Consider the following 11,898-nt stretch of genomic DNA (forward strand, 5'->3'; position numbering starts at 1 on the left):
CTTAATGAAATAAGAAAGAGTCAAATCAAGGGTCTACTGAACCAAACATCTTGAAACAGTGGCTTCATCCAAGTGTGACATTTCCCATGTAAAATTTTGCACTATAGAGTGGAAAATTTAGTGATGTCATAAAGGAGGGGAAAAATGAAAATACGTAAGTCACAGATGATGCTAAACACATCACATATGTAAGAAGTCTGTGACACAAAATGTCAGTAACATTGCCCTCAAAAAATCCTGTTTTCAACCTTTTGAACTCCATGGATCAACCCTTTTTGTGTAAAGAGGTCTGCCACCCATATAAGAGAGGAGAGAGTAGAATCTTTCACTGAACCCAGAGGAAATTATGATTTGGTCATTCCAATAGCAGTACTTTTGCAGGAGACATGAAATAACAATAGTCTTTTTCACAAGTGATTTCACAGCTGGTGCTTTATGGAGTTTTTGTCTTACTTCCCCATGATTCTCACCACTGTGTCTATAGCTACTACTATCATAAGACTGGCAGTAGTAGTCGGCCTCATCCTCAACCTGCAGAGCAGTGATGGTCAGTGAGGCTGAGTTGGAGGAGCTGTCAGTGGAACCAGAGAACCGATCAGGAATCCCAGATGGTCTTTTATTGTATTCATAGATCACATTGGTGGGTGGACTTCCAACGTGTTGCTGGTACCAGTGCACATAGCTGCTTCCAATGTTACCACTGCTGCGCTTGCAGGAGATGGTGACTGTGCTCCCAAGAGACCCAGACACAGAGCTTGGCTGAGTTAGCCTGAACTGGGCACATGTACCTGTGAAAGGAAGATAATAAAAATCAGTAAAGGCAAGGAAATCTCATTCACAAGGAAGAATACAAGCCAAACATCCCAAGCAACAGTTACTCTCCCATAATTACTTAAGTCCACTGACCTGTTAAATGATAAAGGAAAATGAGGAGTAGTTGAGTACAAGTCATGGTGAAGACACCCAGAATCTTCTTCCTGAATTCAATGGACTGACTAGAGCTGGGTGCCCCTTTTTATCTGGTTCTGTGATTCTAAGTGCAGGCTGGCTCCATGCAAATACCCCTCTTCTTTGAGAGGTAAATTCCCCTCCTTTTATTTCAGATTGAGTGAGATAGGGAAGTGAAAAGACTACACATGCAGAGGACATGAGCTCCACCAAGTGGCAGGATAGAAAAACCTGAAAGTGAAGGGAAAAATCTCAGAAACTAGAAAAACAACACTCCCAATGCAACCATGTTCTTCCATCAGGTGAGAGACTTGTAGGTCCCCTCCCCTGAAAACTGTGAGGTAATTTGAGAAGTCACATATCCCTATCTGGACTCTGTAGAATGTAAATTATTCATTAATATAATTCTGTATATGTCAACTAAGGCAGTGGGTAAACCACTTTATTTTGTATAGAGAATCAATGCTTTGAGAGGCACACTCTTTTATTAGACCATTGGTTATTGTAATAGAGGTCATTTCTATGTAAGAGTTTCTTAGTGTATTGGAATTAAGAGTGGATTTCAGAAGTGTGTTTTTGTTGTTCCTGTAGAGGAAGTAATTTCATTCCTAGCAACCATGACAGACAGCTCACCTCCTCCTGTAATTCCAGCACTAAGAGATCAAATGCTTCTTCTAGCCTCCTCAGGTACCCAGACACACTTGTTACTACACAAGCAAGAGTGCATACATGGTCAATAAAACAATACACTACCATCTGCTGTCCACATATTAGGTCCAATGAAACAGTAAATATATAGGTGCTGAAATCTTCAACGTTAATTCTATGAGAATTCTTAGTCTAACAGTTGAAAATTTACACTGTTTTAACAATCTATCAACAGAGAACAACATGTAAAATTGTATATACAGAGACTACATTGTTGAACTTGAAAATATTTAGTTTCTGAGTCTTTTTTTCTATGCTAAGTAAGTTCTGTCCATGAAATCATTAAATTTTTTTTGTTGGTAGAAATCTATTTCTCCTGTACAATGAATCCACTAACATAAAAGGAAAAATGAGCTAGAGTTATGAGTTAATTACTCATGTAGTGAATGTGATCAAAGAACAGGAAGTAGACAACAGAGGAGATCTTGGAAAATATTCTTCAATGGTGTCACTATATGTGCAAGTGTGGGGAGGGAAGGAGTGATTTCTGAATGACTTGGCCTTGCCAACAGCACTGTCCTCTCCAGATCATCCCACCACTGTCCTCTAATGGGCATAAACACGTCCATGTGAAGTATGTGTGGATGAAACTACATTTTCCTGGCAAGGTATTAAAGTAAGGTTAAAGGAACATGCTTAGACAAGAAAAGTAAAGGCAGGCTTCCTGAGACTGCCATTTCTTCTTCCTAGAAAAGTCCTCAAGGGGAAACAGCTAGAGATCACAGGGTTGGGCATCAACACAGAAGCAGTCTGAGAATAGGGACACTCAGTCACCCTGTAAATACCAAAGCCAGAATCTGTTCAACAGACATTTAGTCTTCTTTAATTCTAAATGCATAAGGCTGTCACTATCCCCTTCTCTACAACTTCCTCTGTTTTTCCTAGCCATTTAATTCTTTGTCCATGAAAGAGGATGGCCTTGGAAATTCCCTAAATAATTACCTACCAATACACCAGTTATATGCCTTGGATTCTCTCAACTAGGATTAGAGATGACCTCATCTATAGGTCCTCTACATGACTGAAATTCTCAGAAAAGGACTTGTAAATAGCCATGGCCATGTGGTTCTAAAATCTTCTTTCAAAACTAAATGATGATCATCCACAACTGCCTGATGGGAAATTCAGTCATCTCCCACTTCCACTGATTATATGAAGAGTAGGGGCTTGGGCTCTGATTGAGAAGGCTGGAAGCTGTTTTCAACCTTGAGAACCAGGGAGAAGGCTTGTGCTACCTCTCTTCAGCCAACTGATATGTTAAATAGGGCTCAGAAGGAACTGATTCATTTTCTACCTCATTAAGCACTAAGCATTTCTGCTTTTGTTTTTAAATTTTTAAAGTTTTTTTGGGTGGGGTCGATACAGGGTTTTTATGTAGCTTCGGAGCCTGGCCTGAAACTAACTCTTGTATACCAGGTTGGCCTCAAACTCAGAGATCCTACTGCTTCTGCCTCCCTAGTGCTGGGTTCAAAGACATGCACCACTACTGCTGGTCTTCTTTTTGTTTTTTAATATGCTGTGGGAAACACTGACTTCTGAGAGTGGTTTGAACTTTAGGTTTTATATAGATATGATAAGATTTGGAATTCAGTAAGGCCATGGGGTGTTAAAGAGTCACCTCTCACTTCAATAAGAGTAAATAGAAAAGAATGCCTCCAATTCTTTCTAGTGTGACAAAGGAAACAGGTTCTCACCCCTATGTAAGGAAAATGTCCAGATGATGCTCTGGTAAAATGCAGAGGAAGACAAAAAGATCTGGAGATGGTCCAGTGTATCTTTTTCTGTCCATATGGACTATAGTCAACAAGACTCCACTAGACAGTGTTCTTACCCGTTTGGGATTGCTCAGATATATATGCCTGTCTAAAGGAATACAGGATATTTTTTTCCTTACACTGCTTAAATTAAACAAGTCTCCACTCCTCTGACAGGTTCTGGCATGCATTGAGAAAAAAGATAAACCACTTTTTTCTTAAGAAACTGTTGCAGATTTCTGATTTTGCTAAGCACTTCCTCCAAATGTTTTCCACAAGGGAAGTGCTGTCAGGAAAGGTGTACAGGGGTGCATTAGATGCAGCAGAAACCACTCACTACTGTGGAGCAGGAGAAACAGAAACTACTAAGCTCTCAGGCTCTGAAGGCAGACAGCCAATGAGATAAACAATGCCTGGTGTGGAGAGTGGAGTCAGAGAAATGTAGTTGCCCAAGCACTGTGGAGCCAAGAAAAGCATGAGTGAATTCCAAACACTTAGTTATAATGAATGTATTTGTGACCTGGTTCACAAATACTTAGGGGGTATCTACTACTGCATTAGATTCCTATAGGACTGTTCCAATGGACCTTGGTTTTAGCTACTTCGTATCCATAGTCCCTTTCTCTGTCTACTCTTCCCTCTCCATTCCTACTGCTTAATTGTCTCAATCTAGCCCCCATCACTTACATCCTTCTGTGACTATCTATTGTACTTTCCCTTCCTAGGAAGATCCTTCCCCTCATGTTCTTTATACTTAATACCTAATTTTATGTATTGTAGCTTACCTATCAATGAATTAACACCCATGAGCCACCCACATATAAGTAATTATATCACAAATTTATATTACTGGGTCTGAATTATCCCTCCCAGTATGTTTTTTCCCAGTTCATCCATTTACCTGAGAATTTCAACATATCTTTTTTTAAAGGCATATTCATTGTATAAAGGTATTGCGTTTTCTTTTTTCTTCTGTTGCATGCTTGGTAAATTGCTTCTGGTTTATGTCTATTAAGAATAGAGCATCGTTAGGCAATGATGGTGCATACCTTTAATCCCAGCACTGGGGAGACAGAGGCAAGGGATCTCTAGGGGTGTGAGGCCACCCTGGTCTAGAGGAGCTAGTTCCAGGACAGGCTATAACAGCTGCAGATAAACCCTGTTTCGAATAAACATAATAGAGCATCAATGAATATGGTTAGACAAGTGTCTCTGTTGTAAGATATAGTGTTAATTTCTAAGTGTATGACCAAAAGTTGTTTAGGCAGCTCTTGAGATAGATTGATGACCATCTTTATGAGGAACTGCCACACCAATTTCCATAATGGTCATAGAAGTTAGCATGCCTTCAAGCAGAAAATAGCTGCTCTCCTCTCCCAGTTCCTTGTTGGGGAAGCTGACCAATCCCTTGTCTGAGGGGCGTGACCCCTCCAGGGATAAAAATACCTTTAAAAGATTTTTGTTTGTTGTTTTGGTCCTCTTTGTCTTCCTGGGCTCCTCGCTGGAACCTTGGCTTTTGTTAGTTCCCTTTCTCTCTCCTTTATTAAAGCTGAATATTATATATTAAAGCTAGTCTGGTTAATCATAATTGCCAATCAACCACGCCCCTTCAGTTCCTCACCAGGATGAGCCATTGTTTCATTGATTTCAGCCATCTGACATATGTATGATGAAATCTCAAAGTAGATTTGATTTTCATTTCTGTGAAGGTTATGAATATTAAACACTTAAAGGTTTCCTAGAAATTCGAGTTTACTCTTTTGAGAATTCACTCTTTACATCTGTATCCCATTTTGAATTGGGTTATTTGCTTGCCTGATGTCCAGTTCCTTGATTTCTTTAAATATTTTTACTATTGGTCATCCATTAGATATGGAATTAATAAAAATCTTTTCATATTTTATAGCCTGTCACTTTTTCCAGATGATGGTATTCTTGGCTATGCAGAAGCTCTTCAGTTTCATGAGGTCTCATTTATTAATTGTTCTTCTTACCACCAGTGAGATTGGTGTTCTGTTCAGAAAATATTGTCCTGTGCCACTGACTTCAAATATATTCCCCACTTTCTCTTCTATATGATGCAGTGCATATGGCCCTGTTTTGAGGCAAATGATCATATTTATCACCTGGAACTAAACTGTTCCAGGTGATAAATATGAATACTTTTGCATTTCTGCATGTAGCCATTCAGTTCAGCCACCACCATTTTTGAGAATGATGTCATATTTTCCAGCGTGTATTTCCACTTTCTAATAAAAAAAAAAGGTGTGGGAACTTTGCCTATGTCTTCTATTTGATTCTGTTGTTCAATATTAATGTTTTATTACTATCATTCTGTAATAAAATTTGAGATTGGTGAAGATGATACATCCAACAGAACCTGTATCATTCAGGAGTGTTTTAGCTATCCTGTGAATTATGATTGTTTGTTTCTATAAGAAGCTGAAAGCTATCCTTTCAAGTTCTGTGGACAATTGTGCTTAAATTTTGATGGAGCTTGTGTTGAATATGTAATATTACTTTGCTGGGATAACCATTTTCAGTATGTTAATACTACTGATTCATGAACATGAGAGATAGAACCAGCTTCTGACACATTCTTCAAAATTATCTTAAAAATCTTAATCTTTTTATCATACAAGTCTTTCAGTTACTCAGTTAGATTTACCCCAAGTTATTTTAAATTATTCAAGTCTATTGTGAAAGGTATGGTTTCCCTGATTGTTGTCTTTCTCAGTCCATTTGCCATTTGTATGTAGGAGGGCTACTGATTTTTGCTAATTTTGTTAATTTGCCTCCAGCTACATTCCAAAAACGTATATACCAGTTGTAGGAGTTTTCTGATGGAATGTTGGAGTCAGTTATGTATAGTTTCATAACACTTGCATATAATGATAATTTTATATTGAACTTCCTAGTTGTATCCTCTTTATCTCCCTCCATTATCCTCTTTCTCTAGCTAAGACATCAAGTACTGTATTGGATAGGCATAGGGAGATCAGTCAACCTGTCTTATGTCTGATTTTAATGAAAATGCTTTGATTTATCCATTCAAATGAGGCTCTAATTCTAGGGTTTGACTGCTGTGGTTTTCTGTAATGGTCACCATCTGTCTTAAAGACAAGGTTCCTAAATGAGTGGTAAGGACTGAACTTTCCTCTTGGTATGAAGACAAAACATGGACAGTTCAGGATTATAATTGTTTATTAAAATGGTGGTTGTCATTTCTCTTCCAAGATCCATGACTTCACTAGCTCTGAGTACTTGACTAGGTTTCCTGTACCAGGAATGATTTTCCTCTTGTTGAAAGGGTCTTAAGAACAGTTAGAGAGCTGTTGGTCACTGCCAAGGTACATGTGCCACTACTTCACCCTTAGAATTATTGTGCCATGCTGGCCTTTGCAGTGGTCCATAGGCATCATAGGTGAGCAGGCTTGTTGGTTGTTTCCCTCATTTGAAACATCCATGGCTCCTTCTGGTACTGTGAATGGTACTGATGTGTGCTGTGATTACCATTAATGAATAATAAAACTTCCTTGGAGTGTTGATACAGCAGAACTTAGGTAAATAGGGAAAATTGGACTGAATGCTGGGAGGAAGAAGGCAGAGATGGGATGCCATGGAGCCACCAGAGTCAGACATGCCGAATCTTTTCCAGTAAGCCACTGCCACGAGGTGTTATACAGATTACTATTAATGGGTTAAATTAATATAAGAGCTAGCTTATAAGAAGCTAGAACTAATGGATCAAGCATTTTAATGTTTTAATTAGTACAATTTCTGTGTGATTATTTCGGTTCTGGGCGGCTGGGATGAACAAACACTTCCTTGCATGATGGTACTTCTGAGGAAGGAGGTTTTTAGATCAATGGCAACAAACAGGCTTTCTGGGTCCTGTCTCTGAAGAGTGCAGAGTCTTCAGCTATAGGAACTTCCCTTCCACTTCTAGGAGGCAATCAATGGCAATATCCTATAACGTTTGGGATTCTTGTGGACACCAGTTACCAACAATTGAAAAGAGAGCCTCTTATGCTTGGTGTTAATGGTCTTTGACTATAGGAGAAAATGTTGTCAGTGCAATGGGAAATTTTCATTTAAATAATAAATATAAATTTAAACACAGATTTATTTGTGTTATTGAAGTCTACATTCCCAGTTATTCAATAGGTATGCCTTTAAATTATGATTTAATTCTTTAAGACAATAGATGAATGGATTTTGATTCTGAATCATTTAGTTACCCTATTTCTTCAAACTGGTAAATTGAGGCTATTAACATTTAACTCCTCCAGACAATCCCCAGGACTCACACAGTGTTTTGTGAACATTAGGTAAATTTTACATGTCAGCATTCAACTACATTAAAGCTACTGTAGAATCTTGCTAGAACTGCTGGCTGGGATTCACTGGTACCCTGCATAGAAACAGGTGGCCAGCAGGATGTGCTCTGATGTCCCTTGGCAACCTGGATCCAACCCTCACCATTTTTTAGCCTCTAGGATTGCAGCAGCTGATGGTTGTCCTGGGCTTTGGGCATCTACAGGGCCGGAGGCAGCCACAAAGCAAAAGCTGTTACTTTGGCAGAATAAGGTTCTGAATGCTGAGTAGAAAAAGCTGTACAAGCTTGCCTTGGCCCTGTCATGGAACCTGATGTGTACAGTGAGAAGGTGAGGATCTGAGCTTTGAGCTCATACTCCCTGCAGATAAGCCTGGTTCAGGACCCTTTGATCTGCATCCACCACTCTGAAAACTCCCACATCTCTGTATGGGTTTTCAGGACAGTAGACTGTCAGTTATCAGCCTCAACAAATACACCTCTTGCCAGGTTAGGGGCATGGAAGTTAGAAATATAAGTAAAGAATACTTGGACGAGTGCTTATTTACATTTGTGTTTATTTACATTTTCACAGACACTTGACTGGCCTGAAGCTGCAGTTTTCTGCGGTTACCTTTTGCAGCTTGGCTGTCAGGTCAGGTTAGGCTCATAGCTGAAGCTGGGACATGCTGAGAGCTGTGAGCCTTGTTCCCTCTCCCACTTGACTGTCCTGCCTGGGTACTTGGAACCAGAAGACTGGTCCCTCTTTGCCTGCTGTGGATACTGGTAATATTCAGCAGTCCTGCCACAGACAATGATCTTCTGGCAAATTTAGCTCAGGTTCTCGGGTGCTCACCATTATAGCAGCTTTGAAATTACTGCATGAGACCATAAGCTTAGACAGGTATGGCCATACCAATTTTTATTATACTTGTTTTTAAGTTAAATTCTTGTAATCACACAATTATGAGAATTTCTGAATCCATTCTTATGTTTAAAGCCATATATTTATCCATTATAGTTTTCTATGCTCATAGGCCAAATAGCCTCTTATCATTTTTGACTAAATCTGGGGGTGCTGACTGTGGGAGGAATAGCCCTTCATACTTTCCTGTCTGTATTATCTGGCTCCACTGCACAGCATGGATCAGACTCAGCTGGCCACAGCACGTATGCATGGACTCTCCACACTCTCAGTGGTAACCTAGGTTATTGCTAGGTCAATCAATCTGCATTCTCTTTTCTCTTCCCACCCATTCAGCTGCAACAGAGGCTGTGGCTTGTTGAGATAGCACTACTGCTTGCAGGAGTGAAGGTGAGGACTTAGTTTGGCCTCCCTGAGACCCAGAGCAGCCTGAAGGTGCCAGCAGATACACCACCAACATGAAAGTGGGAATATAATATTTACAAATTCTAAAAATCTCTGCCTTTGTTTCAACTCCTCTAGCTATCAAAATACATATAAATAACTATACAAATAGTTGAATACTATCTCCTTGTCCCATATTTGCAACTATTTATAGTTTTACTCCTGATTTTTTTTATTTTTTCTTTCCTTTTTTATTATCTACCATTTATTTTCGAACACTAATTTCTTTTTTTTTATTTTTTTTCGAGACAGGGTTTCTCCATTGCTTTGGAGCCTGTCCTGGAACTAGCTCTTGTAGACCAGGCTGGCCTCGAGCTCAGAGATCCGCCTGCCTCTGCCTCCCGAGTGCTGGGATTAAAGGTGTGCGCCACCACCGCCCGGCTCGAACACTAATTTCTGACCTCTCCACCTGTGGTATCATTTTCTTGCAGGGTCCCTAATGTACTCCATTGTACACCTGGTCACACTTCAGTGTGTTTCCAGATTCATCTGCTGCCCCATGTTGAGTGCCATTTGTCAGGGATTGGCATTGACAAAAACACCTCTTACCAGGGCAAGGGTATGGGGATTTAGAAATAAAAGTACAGAATACTGGGAGTGCTGAAAAATAATAGAACAGAAAGCATAGGATAATACCAGGAGGACATTACTGTGAATACAGAATATCACCTGCTTTTATTTTTCATACATCTTTATACCCAAATACAAACAGGATGGGGGAGAATGTAGCACAAGACTTTATTAGTATGATACATAGGACAACTCAAACAATTACTTTAACACTTTGAGACATCAAATCATTAGCATTTTGTTGTTTAGGCAGTTAAGCTATCCTGAAGGCAGTCACTCTCCAGGTGATCTCATTGTTACAAATAAAAGATCAGAAGTACATTTGCATATCCTGACCATCTGTCATTATTCAATGGACCTACTTCTATGAGATATCCTAATATCAAAAGAACCAAGTAATTGCATCCTGAGTTGGGATGTGCAACTATGTTTATCAACCTCTTAGAGCAACCTTCAACTCTCTGACCATCAGAGAAGGTGGAAAGAGGATCACATTTTTGGGCCTCCACAGTGGCCCAACTTTTCCTGAAGAAGGTGTCTCCTGGTGCTTACTGTGTTTATTAAGCACCACATTTGTTTCCCCAGGATTCCTGTAGACTTGTTCAATCTGAAAGAGACTCTCCTCACATTATTTCTGATATGACAATTGGTTCACAGGACTGGATGCCCACATCACAGGTTAAAGGTGGGCTGGATACTTATGGGTGACAGGGAAGGGGAAAGAGCGTAGAAGCACAGGCTGCTTGGCTCAGGAAGACTAAGCCTGTCTTTGAGCCTCCTCCCTTCCCTCCTCTTCATCATGTCTTCATTCCACGGGTACTAAATGAACATGACTTTGTGTTGGGAACAATCTGGCCTCGTTTCAGATCAGCATATGAATGCTGGTTCACTGGGTCTCTTTGACGCAAAGTGCATGGAGACAGTCTCTCACTTGGAAAGAACCAGTGGACCTCAAAAGAACACAGAATACTGCTGGGACCATGGAAACTACAAGCTTCTCTTTCATAATGTTGACCATTATCTGTGCAGATTTTAGTTTCATCTTGTCAATCATGAAAGGGACAGGTGTGATCATTCTTAAAAACCCCATCTTTTCTCAAAGATTTATGCCTAAAATTATTTGGGAACCAATGCTTCTTAGGTTACTTATCCTAAAATATCAGCTGTTGTTTTAGGTCATGAGAACTTGTCTGGTTTAGTGCTTTCAGGATCAGAGGCAAAAATGTTATTGGGCACATACAAGGAAGCAACATGAGACGTTAATTACCTTTCCTAAATTTGGGGAAAAACATTAAGATGGAAAAAGGTTGTATTATCAAATTTACCATTTATAGAGAGGCTTAAGTGTCCAGAATCCTGCTGTAGGACACTAAAACAGTTGGAAAATATAAGCTAACTAAGTGTATGCAGTTTATTGACAAATCAATTCTTATTCTGTAAATGTGCTTCATTAACTTTTAAATAATATTGTTCTTGAAAATGTAGGCCTACATTTATCAACTGTTAGCTTTGAAAGGACAAGGTGTGTTTGGCTATAAATTTAGCCAAGCAAACAAAACGCTGGGTGTTGCTTTTTGTTTAAATTTTTTTATGTGTTAAGAAAAACATTTTATTTCTTCTTATGTTAATCCTGGAGAGTGAAAAAATATCCTTGTTTTGAAGTATAAAAAAAGATGACTCCAGCTATTTAGGGCTGGTCAGTTGTATGAAACTCATTTGGTGGTCAGACATTTCTTTATCAGTTGCCCTTTCCCCATCTCTGGACCTGATACCAGCTGTGGTGGGAATATGGCAGCTTTGGTCTCAGTGTATTTGACAATCACAGCCTCAGATTAGTATTCAGAGAATAAGGCAGACAACTCCTTACCTACACTTCCCAGCTCAGGTCTAGTGCCACTTCATCTCAGGTGAGGCCTGCATACCTTCCATCTAGTGATTTTTGGTTTGTAGGAATGGAACCATCTGACTGCCTTGGAACAGAGAGTGGAAGCCTGGCATAATGGTCATTTTAAGGCTCAAATGTACAGGATTTCCCTGCTCTTGTGGTCATGACTCGGGTGGTATATAAGCAGATGGTGGGAACAAGAGTGTGTAACAGAGGGATCTCAGCACCTTACACCTATCATTTTATTGGTTTCATCTTTTCTGTTTGGCTGTTGGAACCCTCTGAAATTCAGTGTATCCTCCCAGGCAAGTAGACGGAGATCCAGTGGTGTTTTCCCACCTGGAAACAC

General features: G+C 39.7%; 1 gene segment (V, D, J or C); it reads right to left on the reverse strand.

The window, feature by feature from the left end:
* Window positions 1-243: 243 nt before the first annotated feature.
* LOC119824302 lies at window positions 244-1,027 on the reverse strand. The segment is given in 2 exon segments: window positions 244-788; window positions 907-1,027. Coding segments are annotated over 2 exon segments (591 nt in total).
* Window positions 1,028-11,898: the final 10,871 nt, after the last annotated feature.

The sequence above is a fragment of the Arvicola amphibius genome, chromosome 10 (genome assembly GCF_903992535.2).
Source record: "Arvicola amphibius chromosome 10, mArvAmp1.2, whole genome shotgun sequence".
NCBI lineage: Eukaryota > Metazoa > Chordata > Mammalia > Rodentia > Cricetidae > Arvicola > Arvicola amphibius.